The sequence below is a fragment of the Oncorhynchus kisutch genome, linkage group LG25 (genome assembly GCF_002021735.2).
Source record: "Oncorhynchus kisutch isolate 150728-3 linkage group LG25, Okis_V2, whole genome shotgun sequence".
Lineage (NCBI taxonomy): Eukaryota > Metazoa > Chordata > Actinopteri > Salmoniformes > Salmonidae > Oncorhynchus > Oncorhynchus kisutch.
Window position 1 is genome coordinate 20,329,923 of NC_034198.2, and position 25,891 is coordinate 20,355,813.

Sequence of the window (25,891 nt, forward strand, 5' to 3'; positions counted from 1 at the left end):
CTCAAAGCATATTGGGCTCCAACGCACTTTAAAGGAGAAGCAAGGAGTAGAGGAAACAATAAATGTGATGTCTAGTTTACACACACACAAAGCTTGAAGTGGACTGATGAATGATTTCATTATTGTTAATGCTTTGACGGAACCCAATGTATTATATTATTGTAAGAAATTATTTTATGAACTATTAAAAAAAAGCTGCTGATGATCTTTTTCATTCTTCTGGAAGGTTTAGCATGGCTATAAATGATAGAGAAGTTGACTAAAGCAAACAGACCCAACTACTAAGCATAACAAAAAAATTACACGTATATGTTGTTGTTGTTGTTGCTAGGCGTTATGGTCTCCTTGTGCCCATCTAAAAACTCTTATTCCTGTAACTATACATGTGAAACTGCAAGAAAATCACATTTAAACGTACAGCACCAGTAAAAGGTTGACACCTACTCATTCAAGGGTTTTTATTTGTATTTACTATTTTTGACATTATGGAATAATAGTGAAGACATAAAAACTATGAAACATAGAATCATGTAGTAAACAAAAAAAGTAAACATTCAAATAGATTTTATATTTGAGATTCTTCAAAGTAGCCACCCTTTGACTTGATGACAGCTTTGCACACTCTTGGCATTCTCTCAACCAGCTTCACCTGGAATGATTTTCCAACAGTCTTGAAGGAGGTCCCACATATGTTACGCACTTGTTGGCTGCTTTTCCTTCACTCTGCGGTCCAACTCATCCCAAACCATCTCAATTGGGTTGAGGTCGGGTGATTGTGGAGGCCAGGTCATCTGATGCAGTACTCCATCACTCTCCTTCTTGGTCAAATAGCCCTTCACACCCTGGAGGTATGTTGGGTTATTGTCCTGTTGAAAAACAAAAAATGATAGTCCCACTAAGCGCAAACCAGATGGGATGGCGTATCACTGCAGAATGCTGTGGTAGCCATGCTGGTTAAGTGTGCATTGAATTCTAAATAAATCACAGACAGTGTCACCAGCAAAGCACCCCCACACCATCAGACCACCTCCTCCATGCTTCACGGTGGGAACCACACATGCGGAGATCTGTTCACCTACTCTGCGTATCAGACACGCAGGTTAGAACCAAAAATCTCTCATTTGGACTCATCTGACCAAAGGACAGATTTCCACCAGTTTTCAGTCCGTGAGCATTAGCTCTGTTCCTAAAGACAAAGGAATTCTCCAGTTGAAACATTATTGAAGATTTATGATAAAAACATCCTGAAGATTGATTATGTACATCGTTTGACATGTTTCTACGAACTGAAATATAACTTTTTTGACTTTGTCTGGACCTAGTGCCTGCGCATTTGGACTACTGTACTAAATGCGAACAAAAAGGAGATATTTGGACATAAATGTAGGAATTTAATCGAACAAAACTATCATTTATTGTGGAACTGGGATTCCTGGGAGTGCATTCTGATGAAGATCATCAAATGTAAGTGAATATTTATAATGATATTTCTGACTTTTGTTGACTCCATAACATGGCGGGTATCTGTATTGCCTGTTTTGGTCTCTGAGCAGTGTACTCAGATTATTCCATGGTGTGCTTTTTCTGTAAATATTTTTGGGGAAATCTAACACAGCGGTTGCATTACGGAGAAGTATATCTTTAATTCCATGCATAAGTTGTATTTTCATCAACATTTATGATGAGTATTTCTGTAAATTGACGTGGCTCTCTGCACTTTCACCGGATGTTTTGGAGGCAAAACATAACACGCCAAAGTAAACTGAGATTTTTGGATATAAATATTCACTTTATCGAACAAACAATTATGTATTGTGTAACATGAAGTCCTATGAGTGCCATCTGATGAAGATCAAAGGTTAGTGATTAATTCTCTCCATTTCTGCTTTTTGTGAGATTATGAGATTTGTTTGAATTTGGCGCCCTGCACTTTCACTGGATGTTGGTCAGGTGGGACGTTACAGGTGGGACATTAGCGGTATCTTTGCAGCAATTCGACCATGAAGGCCTGATTCACGCAGTCTCCTCTGAACAGTTGATATTGAGATGTGTCTGTTACTTGAACTCTGAAGCATTTATTTTGGGCTGCATTTTCTGATGCTGGTAACTAATGAACTAATCCTCTGCAACAGAACTTTTCTACTTAACCTTTAACTAAGCAAGTCAGTTAAAAACAAATTCTTATTGACAATGACAGCCTACCCCAGACGACGCTGGGACAATTGTGCGCCGCCCTATGGAACTCCCAATCACGGCCGGAAGGGATACAGCCTGGATTCTAAACAGGGACTGTAGTGACACCTCTTGCACTGAGATGCAGTGCCTTAGACCACTGCGCCACTCGGGAGCCCTGGGTCATCTTTTCTGTGGCGGTCCTTATGAGAGCAAGTGTCATCATAGCGCTTGATGGTTTTTGACACTGCACTTATACTTTTTCAAAGTTCTTGAAATTTCTCATGTCCTAAAGTAACGGACTGTCGTTTCTCTTTGCTAATTTGAGCTGTTCTTGCCATAATATGGACTTGGTCTTTTACCAAACAGGGCGATCTTCTGTATACCACCCCTACCTTGTCACTACACATCCGATTGGCTCAAATGCATTAACCTGTTAAGGTATAGGGGGCAGCATTTTCAGTTTTGGATAAATAGCGTGCCCAATTTCAATTTCCTGCTACTCATGCCAGGAATATAAGATATGCATATTATTCATAGATTTGGATAGAAAACACTGAAGTTTCTAAAACTTTTTGAATCATGTCTGTGAGTAACAGAACTTATGTAGCAGGCAAAACCCCGAGGACTAACTGTTCAGATTATTATTATTGTTTTGCCTCCGACTGTTCCCTGAGTTGTCATTGCCATGGGATATTTCTTAGAAACCTGTTTTCAGTTCCTACCGCTTCCATTGGATGTCACCAGATAATGACTGTCATCAGATAATAGCTTCTTATGCTTTCGCCGAAAAGCCTTTTTAAAATCTGACATGTTGGCTGGATTCACAACGAGCGTAGCTGTAATTGAGTATCTTAGATGTGTGATTTAATGAAAGTTTGATTTTTATATCATTTTTGGAATTTGCCGCGCTGCATTTTCCCAGTTTTTTCCCCCAGGTGGGACGCAACCGTTCCCTATACCATAAGAAGTTGAGGAAAGAAATTCCACAAATTAACTTTTAATCTGTTTGGAATAGGGGGCAGCATTTTCACGTTTGGATGAAAAGCGTGCCCAGAGTAAACTTCCTGCAACTCAGGCCCAGAAGCTAATATATGCATATTATTAGTAGTATTAGATAGGAAAAAAACTGTTTGAATGATGTCTGAGTATAACAGAACTCGTATGGCAGGTGAAAACCTGAGAAAAAAATCCAACCAGGAAGTGGGAAATCTGAGGTTTGTAGGTTTTCAACTCATTGCCTATCGAATATACAGTGTCTATGGGGTCATATTGCACTTCCTAATGCTTCCACTAGATGTCAACAGTCTTTAGAACCCTGTTTGAGGCTTCTACAGTGAAGTGGGGGCGAATGAGAGCTGATTCAACCAGAGGTCTGCCAGAGTGGCATGAGCTGATCACTCGCGTACACGTGAGAGCGACCTGCGTTCCATTGCAATTCTAAAGACAAAGGAATTCTCCGGTTGGAACATTGAAGATTTATGATAAAAAATACCCTAAAGATTGATTCTATACATCTTTTGACATGTTTCTATGAACTGTAATATAACTTTTTGAACTTTTCATCTGAACTTTCGCTTGGACTTGCCTCGTGAGTTTGGATTTGTTTACTAAACGCGCTAACAAAAAAAGGTATTTGGACATAAATGGACTTAATCGAACAAAACAAACTTTTATTGTGGAACTGGGATTCCTGGGAGTGCATTCCGATGAAGATCATCAAAGGTAAGTGAATATTTATAATGCTATTTCTGACTTTTGTTGACTCCACAACATGGCTTGTTTGTGTCTGAGCGCCGAACTCAGATTATTGCATGGTTTCCGTTTTTTTTCGTTCCTTTTTTCAAATCTGACACAGCGGTTGCATTGAGAAGTATATCTATAATTCTGTGCATAATACTTGTATCTTTTAGCAATGTTTATTGCTATTTCTGTAAATTCATGTAGCTCTGAAAATTTGCCGGATGTTTTCGAGGCACAACATTACTGACCATAAAGCACCAATATAAACAGATTTTTGGATATAAATATGAACTTTATCGAACAAAACAAACATGTATTGGTTAACATGAAGTCCTATGAGTGCCATCTGATGATAATCAAAGGTTAGTGATTCATTCTCTCTATGTCTGCTTTCTGTGACTCCTCGCTTTGGCTGGATGTGTTTGTGACTGGGCTCTAACCTAACATAATCATATGGTGTGCTTTAGCTGTAAAGCCTTTTTGAAATCGGTCATGATGGGTATATTAACAAGAAGTAAAGCTTTAATTTGGTGTATTGCACTTGTGAATGTATGGAAGTTACATTTGTAAAAAATATTTTTGAATTTCGCGCTCTGCCTTTTCAGCAGAATGTTGTCGCTGAAAACGGAAACCCTAGCCGTAAGAAGTTAAGGCACACCTGTTAATTGAAATGCATTCCAGGTGACTACTTCATGAAGCCAGTTGAGAGAACACCAAGAGTGTGCAAAGCTGTCAAGGCAACGGGTGGCTACTTTGAAGAATCTCAAATATATTTTTGCCTAACCCATTTTTGGTTACATGATTGTGTTATTTCATAGTTTTGATGTCTTCACTATTATTCTACAATGTAGTAAATAGTAAAAAATAAAAACACCTGAATGAGTAGGTGTCCAAACTTGACTGGTACTGTATATCAAACCATTTTGAAATTTAGACACCGATGTCACACATTGGCCCCTTTATTTATAGAAATACCCATATACAGCAGTCACGATAACAGATGAAGACCCTTCTACCATCCGAGAGTTAACATTTGACCATGAGGTATTCCAAGACGGGTGAACAATAGGTTGAGACTTGCACTGCGCTAGATTCTGCACACCATTTGTTGTTGATGAAGAGACATACCCCTCCTCCTCTGGATTTCCTTTAATCCAATGTCCTGTTCACTCGGGGAATGGATAATCCATCAAGTTGGAAAGCCACGGGGGAATCTTGTCCGAAACCCATGTTTCAGAAAACAGACTTCAACAGAATGGAGGGAAGTGGTGGCTGGTTTTCCCTTAGCATTAGTCTCCCCAAGGACGCTGCTCTCCTGCCTCTTTTTAACCAACATTTCCTCTTGGGTAGCCTGAAGACTGGGTTGGAGGTACACAAAGAACCCAAAGCAGATGAGTCGATGTCAGAATTGAAGTCAGAAACTGACGATCTGATGTCCAAAAGTTCTTGTCGATCATAAGAACTGATAGCGGATACATTCCGTAAAGAAGATAAACACCAAAAGGAATCACAAAATAGCAGTTGTTTCGGAGCTCGCAAGACAGCAACCATACAGTGCCAGCTTAAAACACAAACCAGCCCAGTAATGTTGTGTCTCTGTGTGGCAACCCCCCTCTCCTGGCCCCATGGACTCACCTGCCGGATTCTGCATCCTAGTCACCATCTGGTTGGGTCCACCGGGCCGCACCAGAGAGGGGTCAGGGAGGGGACCATCTGTAGGAGTGCAGAGGTGAGAAGATGGAGATAAGGGTAGGCAACTAGACTCAGCAATGGGACGAGTTATGTCCGAGCAGATGGTCAGGTGGCCAGAACATAATTATACAAATTTGTACCCAGCAAAATGACCACAAGTCCCAAACTAAAATGTATTTGAAAATAACATCATACCTTGATTATATTGAGACACGATCACCTCTTTATTTGTAGAAATACTTCAAACATATTTCCTGAATTAATCTAATTTTGCTGAATTCTTGGCGATTTAGTATTATGTCCCAAAACTGTTCTGTAAAATTACATGTGTGCCCTGATGTAGACATCAACACACCCTGCTTTTGGAGCCGCGTTCGCCTCTTCTCCTCCAATTCCTTTTGGATCTTATAAATCTTCTCAGCCAACAGGTGGTAGTACTCCGCCTGGGAAGAGGAATCAGAAATTAAGAAAGCGTGAAGGAGACAGTGAGGTAAATGAAGGTTAGAGAGAGAATGATAGAAGAGGGATCATTTTGAGAAAGGGAAATTGTGTAAAGGAGGGGGAAAATTAGAACATAGGAATGGACAAAACAATACAGTAGTTTATTTTTAATCCAGGCAGTATGGTCTGAAGTTGGTCCCACACTCAGAAATTCAGTAAAAGAGCATCTTTACTCAGTGTAGCAGCTTACCCTGCTGTTGGCTGACTCATACATGTCCCCCTCCACCTTCCTAGCGTACGCCACCAGGTTCTCCATCCGCCGGTCTTTCAGAGCAGCGGGGTCCGGGGTCGGGAAGATGGCTTGCACCCTACACAGAGAAACAGACATTATGGAAACTGGGGGTGGATATGTGAACGAGAGTACGATGTAAAGCAAATTTCAGTAAAACAAACCCTTTTTAACTTTTATTTTGTTCCATTGAGATAATCCTTCTAGAGGAAAGTTAGAGGAGATAGAGCAGTGAAGTGTGTTGTAAGCGGACTGAATCACAGCTCGCTGTGTCTGAGCTGGTTGACAGTGGTGAACGTGATGAGTGTTTGTCAGTCTGTTTTCTATAGTTGTATGCTGCATGGATCAGAGGATGTGAGTTTACTGTGAAACTGTGGCCTGTTCATGCCAATTGCCACACTCCCTCAAAACTTGAGACATCTGTGGAATTGTGTTGTGACAAAACGGCACATTTTATAGTGACCTTTGGTCCCCAGCACTAGGTGCACCTGTGTAATGATTGTGCTGTTTAAATCAGCTTCTTGATATGCCACACCTGTCAAGTGGCTAGATAATCTCGGCAAAGGAGAAATTCTCACTAACAGAGATGTAAACTAATTTTAGCACAAAAGTTGAGGAATATGCTTTGTGAATGTGGCATCTTCAATTTCAGCTCATGAAACAAATACAATTTTATTGGTCACATTCAGATGATTAGCAGATGTTATTGCGGGTGTACTGAAATTCCTTTGCTTCTAGCTTCGACAGTGCAGTAATATCTAACAAAATACACAACATATACCCAACAACATACATCTAAGATGGAATGAATTAAGACTATATACATACACACATGGACGAGCGATGTCAGAGTGGAACGAACTAAGATACAGTAGAATAGTATAGAAAAACAGTACATACGAGATTAATAATGTTTACATATCTGGCATTACTCAAAAGACTAATGTTACATTCCTTAAAATGGCCAGTGATTTCTAGTCTATGCCAATAGGCAGCAGCCTCTAATGTGCTAGTGATGCCTGTTTAACAGTCTGGTGTTCCCTCTGCTGTTTCCTGAAGTCCATGATCATCTCCCTTGTTTTGTTGAAGTTGAGTGAGAGGTCATTTTCCCGGCACCACACTCCCAGAGCCGTCACCCACTCTCTGTAGAAGGTCTCGTCATCGTTGGTAATCAAGCCTACTACTGTTGAGTAGTCTGCAAACTTGATGATCGAGATGGAGGTGTACATGGCCACGCAGTCATGGGTGAACAGGGAGTACAGGAGGGGGCTGAGCCATGCACCCTTATAGTCAATAAACATAATTCTTACATAGGTATTCCACTTGTCCAGATGGAACCAAGGCATAACATGTTGCGTTGAAATTTTTGTTCAGTGTATTGACTATTTGTCTAGCAACTAAATTTTCCAATATTCTTACAGTGGTGGCAAAGCATTGGGCATGGCCAATGGCACGAACTCCTGACCCCAAAAAATATAGGCCCTCTTGGCCGCAGAGACAATGTTGCAGTTTAAAGCTTTTTTCCCTGCAATTCTTCACATTTTGCCATGTCCTTATACATGGCATGAGCCATCTGAGTGACTCAAATATTATAAAAATCAATTGGGTCCCCATGCCATGACATTTTTTTTTAGGTACTCCGAGTCTAGTTTTTATTTAGGTGATTGTTAGTTCTAAGATAACAAACAGCTCCTTTATCTTTTCTACATACTTTACATCTGGTTTAAGTCTTTTTTTAAAGGACACCGATATGGTTACCGTTCTAAAAAGTATTACATTTAATTTATTTAAAAAATTGACCACTGGCGTAACGCAGTTTCCCTGTAAACCCCCAGTACCTTACAGGTTGTCCGTGTGGTTGGTCCTTTTGGCAGTAGGGATATGACAATATTTCCACAGGAAAGTACAATTACATAAACTTTCCAAAGTGCTGGTAGTGAATTCAGATTTCTATCACCTGAAGCATGTGCACAAGTTAACACCTGCACAAGACTCAGACATCCTTGCCGAGCTCGTGCACATGTTCCATGGTTCTGAGCAGGCTTCAGGTGATAGAAAACGAAAAGCACTACCAGCGCACATTCCTAGCGCCAAAAGGACCAACCGGCACAGACCAGTGAAGTATGTTAAAATATAATTTTATTCAACATTTTGGCTTGTAGTGGTCTGCCGGTGTAGAATACAATGCAATTCAAAGTCAGGTTTCCAGGCAAGCTCTCTCCCAGCTTGGTGGTGTCTATTAAAATGGCAAATACAGACAGTCCACCCTCAAAAGACTACAATACTAGGGACTTTGTAAACCTTGTAAAAAAAATACAAATCAAATAGCCTATCAATTAGGAAAAATTTGTCTCGGGCACAATCTACATTGAACTCAACAGGTTGCCTGGCTAATAGCCCACAAAAGGGCTGCAATATTTAAAGTATATGAAATTCAACTTGAGACTACCAAGTCCTTTTTTGAACTGTTTTCACCACAGCCTGTAGGTCCAGGTCCACTGCCAAACTATTTTCTATACTGCTTATTGGCAACCCAGACAGTCTTTCCTGAGAGTGTGCGTTGTCAATTGCGCTACACACAAACTGTCTTGAATGATGCATGCCAAGATAGTGAATTCGGAAACTATGACCCCTTGACCTTTTCCATATCGTTACAGCCTTATCCTAAAATGGATTTAAAAAAACATATATATTCCTTAAATCTACAACCCAATAGCCCATAATGACAAAGCAACACAGGGTTTTAGAAATGTTTACAAATTTATATTTAAAAAAAAAATTCTAAATCGCATTTACATAGGTATTCAAATTTCACTCACTACTTGGTTGAAGCACCTAATACAGCATTTACAGACTCTGGTATTATCTCCCCAAATACATCATTTTCTGCAGATCCTCTCAAGCTCTGTCAGGTTGAATGCAGCACAGCTATTTTAAAGTCTCTCCAAAGATGTCCGATGGGGTTCAACTCCGGGCTTTGGCTGGACCCCTCAAGGATATTCAGAGACTTGTCCCGAAGACACTCCTGCGTTGTCTTGGATTGTCTTGGATTTTGTTGTCCTGCTGGAAGGTGAACCGTCGCCCCAGTCTGAGGTCCTGAGTGCTCCGCAGCAGGTTTTCATCAAGGATCTCTGTACTTTGCGCCGTTCATCTTTCCCTGAATCCTGACTAGTCTCCCAGTCCCTGCTGCTGAAAAACATTCCCACAGCATGATGCTGCCACCACCATTCTTCACTGTAGGGATGGTGCCAGGTTTCCTCCAGACGTGGCACTTGGCATTCAGCCTAAAGAGTTCAATCTTGGTTTCATCAGACCAAAGAATCTTGTTTCTCATGGTCAGAGTTCTTTGGGCAAACTCCAAGTGGTCTGTCATGTGCCTTTTACTTAGGAGTGGCTTCGTCTGGCCACTCTACCATAAAGGCCTGATTGGTGGAGTGCTGCAGAGATGGTTGTCCTTCTGGAAGGTTCTCCCATCTCTGAGGAACTCTGGAGCTCTGTCAGAGTTTATCGGGTTCTTGGTCACCTCCCTGGCCAAGGCCTTTCTCCCCCGATTGCACCGGAGCTCAATTTCGAGTCTCATCACTTCGGGTCTGAACAAAAAAGTTATTTTAGGTATAAATTTGCATACAATTCTAAAAAACTGTTTTTGCTTTGTCATTCTGGGGATTGTGTGTAGATTGATGAGGAAGATTTTTATTTAATCAATTTGAGTAAGGCTGTAACGTAACAAAATATGTAAAGAGTCTAGGGGACCGAATACGTTCCGAATGCACGGTATACCAGAGATAAGGGACTGTTGATATTGCAACCACAACTCAAATGCAGATTCACCATTATGAACGAAATCGCAAACTGCTTGTTTTGTTCAACCCCTCAAGAGCAGTTGTCAGCTAAATATGATATCTGCATGCATCCAGACAACATGTCCCCAGAGTTTCCTATACAGTTCATCTGTCTGTAACGTGTTGAGGCCGGCAATTAAGGAGAATGAGAGGCTCAATTAAAGATGTTGCAGAACTGCTGTATTTGAAGCACCAAACCCTTCAGCCCAGTTCCCCTGATGTTGCTTCGGCGATCAAGCCGTTTTACCATCCTGGTAACGGACGCGTCGGTGTATAGATCATTTGTAAATTAAAACTCAAAGAACGTGTCATGGCAGCTCTGCTTCTAAACAACTGCAGTATTATTTTGGGGGGGTTTGGCTCTCTTACATTATTAGCACAGAACATTTTTGGGGTTAATACATACAGCCGGAAATAACTTTTGGATTTCAGAGCGGCGGTAACTCACCAGCATTACGACTTTCCCGAGTTGGAGCCTATGTTCATACCCCCCAATTGAAGTTATTCCCGAGGCTGCTCCAAGATGCTTCTGGCGGAGAAGAGGTTTACACCATCCACCACTTCCGAGTATATTACTTGCTAATGTTCAGACTCTGGATAATAAAGTAGACAAGCTCATGGCGAGGACCTCTTCCAAAGAGACATTAGGAAATGTAACATACTCGGTTTAACTGAATCATGGCTCTCTCTGGGATATACTGTCCACTTCCAAACAGCTAGCTGGGTTCTCAGTACATTGCGCAGACAGGAAAATTGTTATATTATTGTAGCTGGAAAAGGCTACCAAAACAACACATTGCCTGTAGTACTCGTGCTGCAAAAATGCTTGACCACTGTTACTCCCACTTCCGGAATGGCTATAAGGCCATCCCCGTCCTCAGTTCGGCAAATCAGATCGCAACTCCATTTTGCTCCTCCCTTCCTATAGGCAGAAACTCAAACAGGAAGTCTATTGCCCAAACTAAATGGCCTGCTCTTCAGTCTCAGTTGCTAATATATGCATATTATTAGTAGTATTGGATAGAAAACTCTAGAGTTTCCAAAACTGTCAAAATATTGTCTGTGAGTAGAACAGAACTGATATTGCAGGCGAAACCCTGAGGAAAATCAAACCAGGAAGTGGCTTCTATTTTGAAAACTCCATGTTCCATAGCTGGCCTTTGCTCCATTTAAAGGGATATCAACCAGATGCCTTTTCCTATTGCTTCCTCAAGGTGTCAGTCTTTAGACATAGTTTCAGGCTTTTATTTGGAAAAAATGAGCGAGAAAGATAACATTGCGTCATTGTATGGCCGGGTGCCAGCAGCATTTGTATGCGTAACAAAGTTTGGGCAGCCATTGCCTTTCCCTTCTCCGACAGAAAAAGACAGTTGGGGTTGATGTATCATCAATTATATAAAAAAAAAAAAAACCTGAGCATTGATTATAAAAAAACATTTGACATGTTTCTGTGGACATTACGGATACCATTTGGAATTTGTCTGAGTTGTCATTCCTGTGGATTTCTGAACATAACGTGCCAAAAAAAGGAGGTATTTTGGATATAAAAATAATCTTTATGGAACAAAAAGGCACATTTATTGTGTAACTGGGAGTCTCGTGAGTGAAAACATCCAAAGATCAAAAGGTAAACTATTAATTTGATTGCTTTTCTGATTTGTGACCAAGCTACTTGATGCTAGGTGTACATAATGTTTTGTTGAGCGATCGATACATTTAAACGCTTGGATTGCTTTCGCTGTAAGGCATATTTTCAAAATCTGACACGACAGGTGGATTAACAAAAGGCTAAGCTGTGTTTTCCTTTATTGCACTTGTGATTTCATGAATATAAATATTTTTAGTAATATTATTTGAATGTGGCGCTATGCAATTCAGCGGTTGTTGATGACAATTATCTTTTAACGGGATGGCAGCCATAAGAAGTTAAAGATCGTTTTGATTACACGGACTGGGATATGTTCCGGGATGCCTCAGAATAACATTGACGTATACACAGACAGTGACTCAGTTCATCAGGAAGTGAATAGGCGATGTTGCTCCCACTGACTATTAAAACATACTCAAAACAAAAAACGTGGATTGACAGCAAACAGGCAAAACGTCAATACAGAGTCAGTGGAGTCGCAATTCAACAGCTCAGACAAAAGGGATGCAATGGTAAAGTGGACATACGCGTCGGTATGTATCAGTTTGTGTGCCACGGTAATGGTACGTTTCGGTATCTTTATAATAAACTCAGACAAAAAAATAACTTTCCATTCAGAAAAATGGCAGCATGACTGACTAGGCCTGGTTTCTGTCTCTACTGTATGAAATCAAGCATAGAAAAACGAACTATTATTCTAAACTTTGACAACCTGTAGCTCGTCATCTCCCAATCCAGAACATAGTGATCCGTCACAGCGAAGTAGCTTTGAGTTGCTCTGGAGGTCCAACTATCAGTGGAGAGAGCTAGATTGAATTGACAGACATTCGTTTTCAATTTCTCTGTGATGTTTCAGAGTTTGGGAATTACTATGCTGCTGAAATGTGTGCGGGAGGGGACATCGTAACGCGGTTACATTTTTAAAAATCAGGTGACGAAATCCCAAGTCAGTAACCACCAACTAGAACTGCAAGTCTTTGGCTATGAATACCACCACTGCTTTCATAATGTCTTTGTTTTTCTGAATTTGTCACAAATTGTTGATGGAATACATTGTTGTGTTGTGAGATTGTGTTGTTTTCGCTAACGAGTGGACTCTGCTTGCTCCAGCTGCAAGGGATACGGCCAGGTGATGGCGGCGACACGTTAGAAGTTGTTACACTTGAGTAGCCAACAGTGGCAAAGCAATGCTTGCAGACTGTACTTTGTTAAAAGTCTTCTTATCCTCGTCATCGTATTGAACGCTGAATCTAAAATGTTCCAACACAGAGGATTTAAAAGATGTCGGTGCCTCTTCAAATTGGCTTCCCTCTCTCACTAGCCATTGTCATGGAGCTGAGAGAGTATTTGTTTTTAGTTTCCCCATTCTTCATGGGGCCCCTTCAGGGATGTTTCCTACTGAAATGTCATTGCAAATCATCCATTAGTTGTTTAAGAGGGGCGGTTTGCGGTCACTAAATTGAGACGTCACTGTGGAGTAAAGTTTGTCAGCCCTCAGGAGCCCCCTAACATCCACAAGCCGCGCATCTGGTTCTGTGGATCAGAATGTATGACGTGCGTGTAGTCTGCTCCGCTAATAAGCAAGTTTTGGACATTATAGGAAAATGACAGGTATACCGTAATTCCGCAGTTCATGTGTGCGCATTGAACCTTAGGAGGTGTACCGAACAGTTCGATAACATACGGTGCACCGTTGCATCCCTAGAGATGTATGTGGCAGGGTCTACAAACAATCAATGATTAGAAAAAGGGAAAAATCAGCATCGTCGGACACCGACATCTTGCCCCCGGACAAGCTAAACACCTTCGTCCGCTTTGAGGATAACAGAGTCACCGACGCGGCACGCTCCCAAGGACTGTGGGCTCTCGTTCTCCGTGGTCGACATGAGTAAGACATTTAAGCATGTTAAACCTTGCAAGGCTGCATCCCTATCCCAGTCTGCTGTCCTCATTTGCTTCAAGATGTCCTCTACCAAAGAAAGCAAAAAGGTAACTGAACTAAATGACCATCGCCCTGTAGCACTCACTTCTGTCATCATGAAGTGCTTTGAGAGGCTAGTTAAGGATTATATCACCTTCACCCTAGACCAACTACAATTTGCATACCACCCCAATAGATCCACAGACGATGCAATCGCCATCGCACCGCCCTATCCCATCTGGACAAAAGGAATACCTATGTAAGAAAGCTGTTCATTGACTATAGCTCATCATTAAGCTTGGGCCTTGGTTCTGAACCCCGCCCTGTGCAACTGCGTCCTGGACTTCCTGATGAGTCACCCCCAGCTGGTGAAGGTATGAAACACAATTTTGCTGATCCTCAACACTGGGGCCCCACAAGGATGCGTGCTCAGCCCCCTCCTGTACTCCCTGTTCACCCATGACTATGCACACCACCTCAATCATCAACTTTGCAGACAACAGTAGTAGGCCTGATTACCAACAATGACGACGAAAATAACCCCTCACTCAACGTCAACAAAAGGAGCAGATGGACTTCAGGAAACAGAGGGAGCACGCCACTATCCACATCGACCAGACCGCGGTGGAGAAGTTGAAAAGCTTCAAGTTCCTCGGATAACACGCCACTGACAAACTGAAATGGTCCACCCACACAGAGAATGAAGGCGGCGCAACAGCCCCTCTGCAACCCCAAGAGGCTGGAGAAATTTGGCTTGGCCCCAAAGACCCTCAGAAACTTTTACAGATGCACAATAGAAAGCATCCTGTATCACCGCCTGGTAGGGCAACTGCACCGCCCGTAACCGCAAGGCTCTCCAGTGCGTGGTACAGTCTGCCCAACGTATCACCGGGGGCAAACTACCTGCCCTCCAGGACATCTACAGGACCTGATGCCACAGGAAGGTCAAAAAGTACATTAACCACCCGAGCCACGGCCTGTTCGACATGTCATCATTCAGAAGGCGAGATCAGTACAGGTGCATCAAAGCTTGGACCGAGAGACTGAAAAACAGCTTCTCTCAACTGGCCATCAGACTGTTAATTAGCCATCCCTAGCTGGCTACCACCCTGTTACTCAACTCTGCACATTAGAGGCTGCTGCCCTACATACATAGAATCACCCTTTAATAATGTTTACATAAAGCTTTACGCATTTCATATGTACAGTTGAAGTCAGAAGTTTAAATAGGTTGAAGTCATTAAAGCTCGTTTTTCAACCATTCCACAAATGTCTTGTTAACAAATTATAGTTTAGGCAAGTCGGTTAGGACATCTACTTGTACATGACAAGTAATTTCTCCAACAATTGTTTACAGACAGATTACCTCACTTATAATTCACGGTATCACAATTCCAGTGGGTCTGGAGTTTACATACACTAAGATGACTGTGCCTTTTAACAGCTTGGAAAATTCCTGAAAATTATGTCATGGCTTTAGAAGCTTCTGATAAATGATGTCAGTTAGCCTGAGTCAATTGGAGGTGCAACTGTGGATGTATTTCAAGGCCTACCTTTCAAAAGCAGTGCCTCTTTGCTTGACATCATGGGAAAATCAGAAGAAATCAGTCAAGACCTCATTTTTTTTTTTTTTTGTAGACCTCCACAAGTCTGGTTCATCCTTGGGAGCAATTACCAAATGCCTGAAAAGGTACCATGTTCATCTGTACAAACAATAGTACGCAAGTATTAACACCATGGGACCACACAGCCGTCATACCGCTCAGGAAGGAGTCGCATTCTGTCTCCTAGAGATGAAAGTACTTTACTGCGAAAAGTGCAAATCAGCAAAGGACCTTTGGAAGCTGCTGGAGGAAACAGGTACAAAAGTATATAGCCACAGTAAAACGAGTCCTATATCAATATGACCTGAAAGGCTGCACAATGGGGGAAAAAATAGTGTACTTTTTGGAGAAATGTCCTCTGGTCTGATGAAACAAAAATAGAACCGTTTGGCCATGATGACCGTCGTTATGTTTGGAGGAAAAAGGGGGATGCTTGCAAGCCGAAGAACACCATCCCAAACATGAATCAAGGGGGTGGCAGCATCATGTTGTGGGGGTGCTGTGTTGCAGGAGGGACTGGTGCACTTCAAAGAGATGGCATCATGAGGGGGAAAAATTAGGTGGATATATTGAAGCAACATCTCACGACATCAGTCAGGAAGTTAAAGCTTGGTCGCAAATGGGTCTTCCAAATGGACAATGACCCAAGCATACTTCCAAAGTTGTGGCCAATTGGCTTAAGGACAATAAGTCAAGTCAACGTATTGAAGTGGCCATCACAAAGCCCTGACCTCAATCTTATAGAAAATGTGTGAGTAGAACTGAAAAAGTGTGTGCGAGCAAGGAGGCCTTCAAACCTGACTCAGTTACACCAGCTCTGTCAGGAGGAATGGACCAGAATTCACCCAACTTATTGTGGGAAGCTTGTGGAAGGCTACCCAAAACGTTTGACCCAAGTTAAACAATTTAAAAGGCAATGCTACCAAATACTAATTGAGTATGTAAACTTCTGACCCACTGGGAATGTGATGAAAGAAATAAAGCTGAAATAAATCACTCTAATATTTTTCTGACATTTCACATTCTTAAAATGAAGTGGTGATCCTAACTGACCTAAAACAAGGTATTTTTTACTAGGATTAAATGTCAGGAATTATGAAAAACTGAGTTTAAATGTATTTGGCTAAGGTGTATGTAAACTTCAGATTTCAACTGTATTCTTTTCTACTGTATTTTAGTCAATGCCACTCTGACATTGCTCGTTATAGTATAGCTCTTAATTCCATTCTTTTAGATTTGTGTGCATTGTGAATGGTTGGATACTACTGCACTGTTGGAGCAAGGAACACAAGCAGTTCGCAACACCCGCAACACCCGCTAAATATATGTATGTGACCTATAACATTTGATTTACCTAAGAAGCATTAGGCTCTCGGTCTGCTATGCGCTTTTGAAAACCCGGGTAAGCGCCACTAGTAGCCTTGACCACGGCATTTGTTCACTGATATGCCTTATACTTTCAAATCAGTCACATTCCTGAAGCCCAAGAAACAAACACTTAGCTTCCTACTACATATGGAAATTAAAAAGGTTTATGAAATACTTTATTGAGGGTTGTTGTCAAAATGTATAAAATGCAGAACCATTTCCCCCCCATCGATGACAGGCGCATGGGTCCCCAGAGACAATGTGTTTTTAGGTCCCATCCAGAGGCTGTATTGTCCCTCCCGGCCACTTACAGTTTGTGCACCAGGTGGTTCCTCAGGTCCTGGGTGATGTCCTCATGCCAAGTCTTCCTCATACCCGCTGCAGAGGGTGGGGTCGCCATGGGCATGGAGCCCATGTTACCCGTCCCACCCGCATCATTCATCAGACTAGAACACACAGAGAGAACAAAGTTTGTGCCTGACTGAAGTGTCAAATGGGTGGATGAGATTTACAGTTCTGGGACAATTATATTGCACCAGGCATGCTCAATCAAGTGCAGGTAGAAGTATTTAAGAGAGCAAATAATTATATTTTAAGGCAGGTCTGCTACTCACCCCTGGGAGTTCATGTTGAGGTGGAGCATGGTATCCTGCAGCAGGCTGGCCTGCTGGTTCTGGGGTGAAACACCCATTCCTCCATTCACCCCCATTGGGTTACCCCCTAACATGGTGAAATAAACATTCACACACACAGGTTTTCCACAAATAATATTCAACATGACCTTTTGTTTGTGGTTATGAGAATAAAGTTGTTAAAACATTACTTAGAAGTCAATGATGGAAATTACTCCCACCACACGTAATATTTTCAAGTGACTCGAAAAAAAGTCCACTACACCAAAATGCAGACAAATAAAACATGTGCGTAATTCCCATTAAAGTGGACAAAAAGGGGCTGTTTCAGTTAGGCAAAGCAACAGTGTAACCTTACTATTATGGGCAGACTGGTTACGGCTTCAAAACCCAAGAGGACCATGCACACTCCTGTTGTAGTACATTATTTAAACCAATAATAACACGATTCTCAAAACGGGACTCTTTTCTCTGTATTTTCGAAGGTAAAACACTGGCACTCTTTTTAAAGGGGACAGGACACCTGAATATTGAAACATGTAGAACCCGGCCACTTGCTAACCTATGGCATTGAGTCAGAAAGATAAATAATAATAAAATATGCCAGATGTTTAAAGGCACGGACTTTGAAATGGGGGTAAAAAACACAGTAGACCTGATTATCTTTTAGACAACTAACAGCTTACCCATAGGGTTGAGCGGCCTCATGCCCGGCTGTCCCTGCAGACCCTGTGAGGGCAGAGAAGCCTGGTTGGGCTGGCTCTGGATCTGGGTGCCCTGGTAAGTGAGGCCCAGGGCAGCGTAGGCCCTTTCAATTGAGCTGGGGTCGATCTGGCTGGGGGGGTTGAGATTGGCGGAGCTGGGCTGGCCTCCGGGCACCGAGCCCAGGGAACTACCCAGACCTACACCAGCACCTCCTAGCAGAGCTGTAGAGACAGGATTATTAATAATAAGTGTTCAGACCCTTTATTAGTACTTTGTTGAAGCACCTATGACAGCGATTACAGCCTCGAGTCGTCTTCGGTATGACGCTACAGGCTTGGCACACCTGTATTTGGAGAGTTTCTCCCATTCTTCTCTGCAGATCCTCACAAGCTCAGTCAAGATGGATGGGGATCGTTGCTGCACAGCTATTTTCAGGTCTCTCCAGAGATGTTCGATCGGGGCAAGTCCGGGCTCTGGCTGGGCCTCTCAAGGACATTCAGAGACTTGTCCCGATGCCACTCCTGCGTTGTCTTGGCTGTGTGCTTAGGGTTGTTGTCCTGTTGGAAGGTGAACATTCGCCCCCGTCAGAGGTCTTGAGCACTCATCAAGGATCTCTGTACTTTGCTCCATTCATCTTTCCCTCGATCCTGACTAGTCTCCCAGTCCCTGCCGCTGAGAAGTGTCTTCCGTTTGGCCACTCTACAATAAAGGCCTGATTGGTGGAGTGCTGCAGAGATGGTTGTCCTTCAGGAAGGTTCTCCCATCTCCACAGAGGAACTCTGGAGCTGTCAGAGACCATCGGGATGTTGGTCACCTCCCTGACCAAGGCCCTTCTCCCCCGATTGCTCAGTTTGGCCATGCAGCCAGCTCTAAGAAAAGTCTTGGTGGTTACAAACTTCTTCTGGTACCCTTCCCCAGATTGGTGCCGACACAATCCTGTCTCGGAGCTCTACGGACAATTCCTTCGACCTCATGGCTTGGTTTTTGCTCCAACTTATATAGACAGGTATGTGACAGGTATGTGCCTTTGCAAATCATGTCCAATCAATTGAATGTACCACAGGTGGACAATTTCAAGTCTCATAGCAAAGGGTCTGAATACTTATGTAAATATTGTATCGGTTTGTTTATTTTTTCATACATTTGCAAAAACATTTTGCTTTGTCATTATGGGGTATTGTGTGTAGATTAAAGAGGAAAATGTTTTATTTCATCCATTTTAGAATAAGGTGCTAACATAACATGTGGAAATAGTCAAGGGGTCTGAGCACACTGTACATCCATAGACATTACTTGAATGAGTGGAGACTTGACGGCTCTCTAAACCTAAGACTAGACGCGTACTACTATTACACGAGCCAGCTAACAGACTGAGGGAGAGCGGGGTAGTGAAAAAAGTATTGTTTGATAGGCAGATAGACACTCACACTGCTGGTTCCTCTTGTCCCCGGCATTCTTGAGCGGCAGGCAGACAGGACAGTCGTGCCGCGTACAGTTCTTCCAGTGAGAGATGATCTGTCTGGATGACGCACAGTGAGCCACTAAGGAAGGAGAGAACAAAGGGGCAGAGGGGCAGAGACAAGCAAAAGAAAAAGGGTGAGAAAAAGATTGTGGTGATTACTTCAGAGAGCTCTTGATGAATATCATACACATCTTAGGTAAAGGTGTGACAGGGAACCATCTTGCAGGTCTATCTATTCTGGGTCTTATCAGCTCACCCTGGCAGGTCTTGCCGGCCTGGCAGTGGGTCATGTGGTTGAGGACGTTCTTCATGGTGCGGCAGTGTGGCAAGTTGCACTGGCGCACCTCCCCGTTGGCTTGCTCCCGCCGCTGGCACTTGTGTGCATGGAGCAGGAGTACCAGCTGCTGCTGGATCAGCTTGCGCTTCTCGGGGTCGGCCGTAGGGGGCGCCCCAGCTGCTGCAGCTGCTGCAGACACGGCGGGCCCCAGGCCTCCCTGGGCGTTGGGGACCAACCCTGCAGTGCCTCCGGCTCCACCGCCCACACCTGTGGCAGACTGCTGTGTGGCCTGAGGATAGAGGGGAGGAAGAGAAAATAAAATAATTGAAAATATACAAGTTACTGCAACTGTGATAGTTTGTTCAGGGTTGGTCAGTGTGGTTGACTGGTACACAAAAAGGCAGCATCCATGACAGAAGTTTGAAATGATAGGTATGAGACTAGCTACCTAACTTCCTTACCATGGCAGCCATGCCCTGCATGGGCTGGCTCTTCTTGTCCATGCTGAACTGGGCCAGGCTGTTGGGCATGGAGCCTTTGTTCTGGAGCGGAGGGCCCAGCCCTGCTCCCCCCAGGCCCTGTCCTGCCTGCTGCTGCTGCTCACCATAGGGGACTCCATAGGGGCCTGGGTTACCCGCCATACCCATCTGAGAAGAGGATGGGCAGGGAAATGTATAGAAGATAAGGAGAGACAGAAATGGAAGACCGGAGGGAGGGTTAGAGATGGCATGGTTTAAATCAGGGGTGTCACAATCATTCCATGGAGGGCCGAATGTCCACTGGATTTTGTTTTTTTATGCCCTAGAAAACCAGGTGTGGATAGTTCCTTACTAATTAATTACCTTAATCAAGTACAATGGAGGATCGAAAACACGCAGACACTTGGCCCTCCGTGGAATGAGTATGACACTTGTGGTTTTAACAAAGCATACTGGATTGAGAAAAATAGTGAAATAAATTGACATACATTTTTACAGTTTTTATATGCAATGTGTTAGAAAATGTAAGTGTTCAAATCACTTGAATTGTATTTCTTCAGACCGAGAGTAGTCCTGTTAAATGAGCACAACCCTGGGGATATTAATCACTAACAGTGTGGAAAATAATAATGGGAGAAAAACGTAAATCTAGAGTTACATATGGAGATATTATTTTACGGTATATCGTATTGTTCTGACAACGAAATATTATTTTTGTGCCAGTTTGCTATACCTGCACCAAAAAGCCAGTATTTTTCCTTCATAGTTTGTTTTCGATCTTTTAAATAGGGAGCCAATTTGTTTTTCAGCACTTATTTCCATGACTGATCAAAACTTGTTCTCATGACTCTCGCTTGACACTCTGCAGCAGTGGTTGGAACATTGAATCGCAATACATATAGAACCGTGAGATTCAAAAGACATATCGGCACCAAAGTATCATGATAATATCGTATCGCCAAGTCTCTGGAAATTCACAGCCCCAGTGAAGACCATTAAAGCTAAAAGAACAACCATCTCCCTTGTACCACAAATCAACTTCTCTGCCACGCCGTTTGCACACCAATTAAAATCAACTACTTCTAAAGAGCGACAACGTACTTATTTTCTAATCAATTAGCAGCAGGTAACATTGGTGTGTTCAATTAAATCATTAATGATGGCTCAGAATAGGCAGACCAATTATCAATCCGCCATGCCACGGTTGCCCCACATTTCATGTTGACATGTTGGAATAAGACGACCACTGATGTGCTTAATTAATCAAGGGCTTCCACGTGGCTCCCAATTTGTAGTAATGTCTGGTTGCTCGCTAGGGGTTAATCGAATGCTTTCATCATTTTGCATACATTCTCCCTCCCTCCCTCCACATGCCAGCCATGCCCTCTACTAGTCTTCCTCCTCCCTGACCGAGCCTTTAACTATACAGCATTAGATCTCTAAAACTCCAATCATTTGAATTTTACACTTTTAAACCTTGATTAAAACATCCTTAATATTTGAATAATGACAACTGCTCTTTTAACTGGTTTTTGTGAATCAACTGTTGAATTTTAACATTGTGTGGGCAAAAATACACACATGCAGCTTTCTTGGTCAGGGTGGCTTAAAGATGCCCATCTCAATGTCCTAAAACTAAAGAATACGTAAATTAAAAACATCTCTCCTCTCTTGTCTGAAGGGTTCATACAAACCTTATTCAGTGCTCCAGGTTGCTGTACTCTGAGTCCAGCCTGTCCCCCGGCGCCCTGCTGCTGCAGAGTCTCAGCCAACATGTTACTGTTCCCCACCATCCCCTGGTTCGAGAAGCTCATCCTGGGGGATCCGTTCATCACCGGCCCCCCCATCATGGCTTGCTGCTGCTGTCCATTGCCCTTCTGGGCCCCAATCATGCCCCTGTTCATGGCACCCACCATCCCCACCTGCTGCTGCATCATGCTGGCCTGCTGCTGGGGTGAGAGGTGTTGCTGCTGGCCCATGCCCTGGGGCCCAGGGGATACCTTCATGTTCCCCAGGTGGCCCATGCTGGCCCCGCCTGGGCTGCCCACCACACCCTGGCCCTGCTGTGTGGAGGCATGTGGAGCGCCTGATCGAAGGAGCTCTGAGAGCTGCTTGTGCTTGGCCACTGCGTCCTGGCCACCCCCCCCTCCCAGGCCCATCCCACCGCCTCCCCCCAGACTGGTGTGCAGCTGGCTGAGGTCCCCTCCATTGACCAGGCCCAACTCCGAGGAATTGATGAGCTCGTCAGGGAGGTCATGCTCCAGGTCGAACAATGATCCGAAATCTGTGCAGGGAGGGAGAAAACATGAGTATGTAGAAAGAGAGCAAGAGGGGGATTGTGAACAAGAGGAAAGAGAAAGAAGTGAAAGGGAGAGAAATAGAGGTGTGCCAGGGTACCTTTCTGGCAAAACAATAAATGACTAACAAAACCAATTCCAGTGCACTGTATCCAAACAGTCATACATGGTTGCATCAAATGTGGTGGCCAATTGGCATAGCCTGAGAATTACATTTGTATAATGAGGAGACCCAATGCTTTGAAATTAAGGTGGCCGTTCAAACAGACGCTCTCCCACACACACAGTGGCTTGCCTCGGACGATCTGTGGACCGCGAGTGTGATTTAACACGGCGCAGACAGAGCTTTACACACAGAGTGACAGATGGGCCTCAACACTGCGTTAACACCACACAGAGAGCCAGGTTCATAGAGACCCTCTGGACACAGGTCCACCTCCAGTGTCATGTTCAGTAGGTAACAAATGGGAGAAAACCGTCTTGAAACTGAGAAAAACAGGGGGGCAACAGGTAGTTGTCCATTTCAAAACATTTTGCAAAGCTGTGCCAGAGTATTGAACACAACCCAAGGGTAAGACAGAGCGTCACAAAATTATACCAATTGTCAAGAAATAGCCTTTCTTCTTTGTTATGCTATATTCAGGGATTCCATGCCTTCTAACAAAAAAAGGATCCCCCCACACTGACACATTGTCAACTGCTGAATCCTTGAGATGCTCTCAAACAGAAAGCAGTGCATTGTGTCTCACCTGAAGACATAAGTCACTGAAGTTTCTGTAGTGTCCATCCAATTAGCAAATTCAGGCCTCGTTTTGATATGCACTCAATATTGGGGTAACATACAGAATGCCTTTTGCAACAATAAAACAAAAAAAATAACTAAAGCAAGTTGCAACAATTAAAAATAACTAAAGAATTTACGAATTGCTATAGGCCTACAGCACCTTCCCTGGAGAAATTGGACAGCCACAGCATTCTCTTAGCACTACGAGAGAGAAAAATATATCAAAAGTGCAGTACAGGCACGGGATTTTTCTGTTATTAAGTACCTTGGGCCGTCAAAGTATTGTGTCAAGTGGCTGACTTTAGCATGTACTGTTTGCTAATATATGGGCAATGGGAGGCAGTAGCTAGCTAGCTATGCAATGACAAAATTAACTAACAGTTTCAAGTCCAATTTCAAACTACTTACTACTCGCTAGCTATTTAGCATCTGTAGAAGGCCATCTAAACATATCACAGTGGTAAATACTGTGGCCCAGTTCTATGTTTTACCACTGCAATTTGACGTTTTTGTATAGGTTGTTAGCCTTAGTCCTCCAGTCTCTGCCACACATCTTCAGAAAAACTAGTTAATGGCAATTTGAACATAATCACTCACCCAGCAAGCTAGCTACATGGGCCTGCTGCAGTAGTAGCTAGCTATGTCATTAACATCGTTAGTTTTATAAACGATGACTAGCTAGCTAAGTTAGTTGGAAACATGTAACGTTACCAAGTATCTAGGTGAACGAAACTTCACCAATTAGTTTGCTAGCTAACGTTATCGTTTGTACGAATTGCTTATAGTTAAAGTTAATTACCTAACTTAATTAAATACTATATTTGAAAGGGTAAAAACGTCAAGTGTTGCAGTGAACTGTTAACCTTAGTTGGTGTGCTTGCGGGCTAGCTAGCGCGTTAGCACCGAATGGCGATGAGAGCTTTGTCACAACTCCCTTTGAAAGTTGGCTAGCGAACTGACTAGAGCTCACTAGCAACCTGAAAAATAACTAGTTAGCAAAGTAAGCTACTTGGCTGGGCGAATTAACTTGTAAACGAGTTGAACGATTTGTGTTTCATGGATAGCCTCTCTGCTAAATTAGCTACCTCATTTAGTATAAAACATGTTTTTAAAACCATTTGCCACACCGATCACTACAGTAGCTAGCTAACGTTAGCTAGCGAGTTCTGTGTCGCTTAAAGGAAAGCGTCCATGTCAATCTCGGGGATAATAATTTAAATTAATGTTTTGCCGTGTAACATCACATCTTCATTTGAAAGTATTTATTAACTAAATGCTAAGTACAAATAATGTAGCGAACGACCCATGCAGCAAGCCCCGTATTCGTAACTCGCTAGCCAGTGTTCATCGTAGTGCTGAAATTACTACTAGCCTACTGCTATGCAACTCCGACACACATTCGCTAGCTAGCGCGACAAAAACAGTGGGCCATTACACGGACCCTTTTCCTTCCGAATCATACCACAATAATTGAAAATACTACAAAATAAACAAAAAAAATAATACCCCTAACAAAAAAAGATGTAACAATATTTACCGTTTCCATCGCTGGCGGAGGCAGAAAGTGCCGGAGAGGATAGTTTAGGCCTCTTGGCTGAAGGCGGGCCAGAGTCCAGAACGTTCTCGGCCATATTTTTTCGAATTAAAAATATATACGGATTCCACAACGGGAGACGTTCTCACGTATTTTGAACCTTAATTTTCTTTTAAATTCCACAATTGTGACTTTTCCCCCTCCTTTTGGGGAAGTCCCGTGTAAAAAAAATACTCCTTAACTGGGTTCGCCTCTCGATTTCAGCTTCGGCGTATCAACCCCCTCCCTAGTCTGATTTTTTGTTCTTTATAAATTGCCAGCGGAGGAGGAGGGGGTTCGGTATGGGAGACACACGTAGCGGCTCTCCTCTAAACTCATATAACGTTAGCCTCATTTGATGCGAGAAAATTGTCCCAATGTTTATCTTCCATGATTGTACGCGACAGTCATTTCTGCCACCCTTACCATAAGGTGAACATAAATGTCGGGTAGCAAACCCTTGTTGGTTGTGTTGTGGTCGCGGGCGAAGAGGTGATGCGAAAAAATATTCCAGCGCAGCTGCAATTTTTGGGGAATAGAATAGCCTATTATCGACAGGGTCTGGTAAAATGCAATTGATGAATATTGTATTTCAATAGCCTATATGTTGCAATGCAACACAAATATGACAATGTATCTGGTTAAATCAGAATTGCAACTGCATGCATGGTGGTAAATGATGCATATGCTACCAAATCTGAAATACCATGTTGCAACCATATAATTAGGAATTAGAATACTTTAATAGGATCTCTGTTTGCACCATACAACTTACACTATATATACGAAAGTATGTGGACACCCATTCAAATTAGTGGAGTCGGCAATTTCAGCCCCAACCGTTTCTGACAGGTGTATAAAATCGAGCACACAGCCATGCAATCACCATAGACAAATATTGGCAATAGCATGGCCTCAGTGAATGTCAATGTAGCACAGTCATAGGATGCCACTTTTCCAAC

The 25,891-nt window shown here is 42.9% G+C and overlaps 1 protein-coding gene across 2 annotated transcripts in view; it reads right to left on the minus strand.

The window, feature by feature from the left end:
• Positions 1-25,610, minus strand: part of LOC109870007 (histone acetyltransferase p300) — a 46,659-nt gene extending 21,049 nt beyond the window's left edge. The window contains exons 1-11 of one of the 2 annotated variants that reach the window (XM_031804712.1): positions 24,894-25,610; positions 21,970-22,559; positions 20,258-20,443; positions 19,776-20,085; positions 19,485-19,598; positions 18,039-18,278; positions 17,335-17,440; positions 17,032-17,166; positions 6,299-6,416; positions 5,963-6,050; positions 5,551-5,628 (exon numbers count right to left, since the gene is read on the minus strand). In XM_031804712.1, coding sequence (XP_031660572.1) covers positions 5,551-5,628; positions 5,963-6,050; positions 6,299-6,416; positions 17,032-17,166; positions 17,335-17,440; positions 18,039-18,278; positions 19,485-19,598; positions 19,776-20,085; positions 20,258-20,443; positions 21,970-22,559; positions 24,894-24,987 — 2,059 coding nt within the window. In that variant the 5' untranslated portion in view covers positions 24,988-25,610. The remainder of the gene's footprint in view (positions 1-5,550; positions 5,629-5,962; positions 6,051-6,298; positions 6,417-17,031; positions 17,167-17,334; positions 17,441-18,038; positions 18,279-19,484; positions 19,599-19,775; positions 20,086-20,257; positions 20,444-21,969; positions 22,560-24,893) is intronic. The other variant, XM_031804713.1, reaches the window with a different exon arrangement.
• Positions 25,611-25,891: the final 281 nt, after the last annotated feature.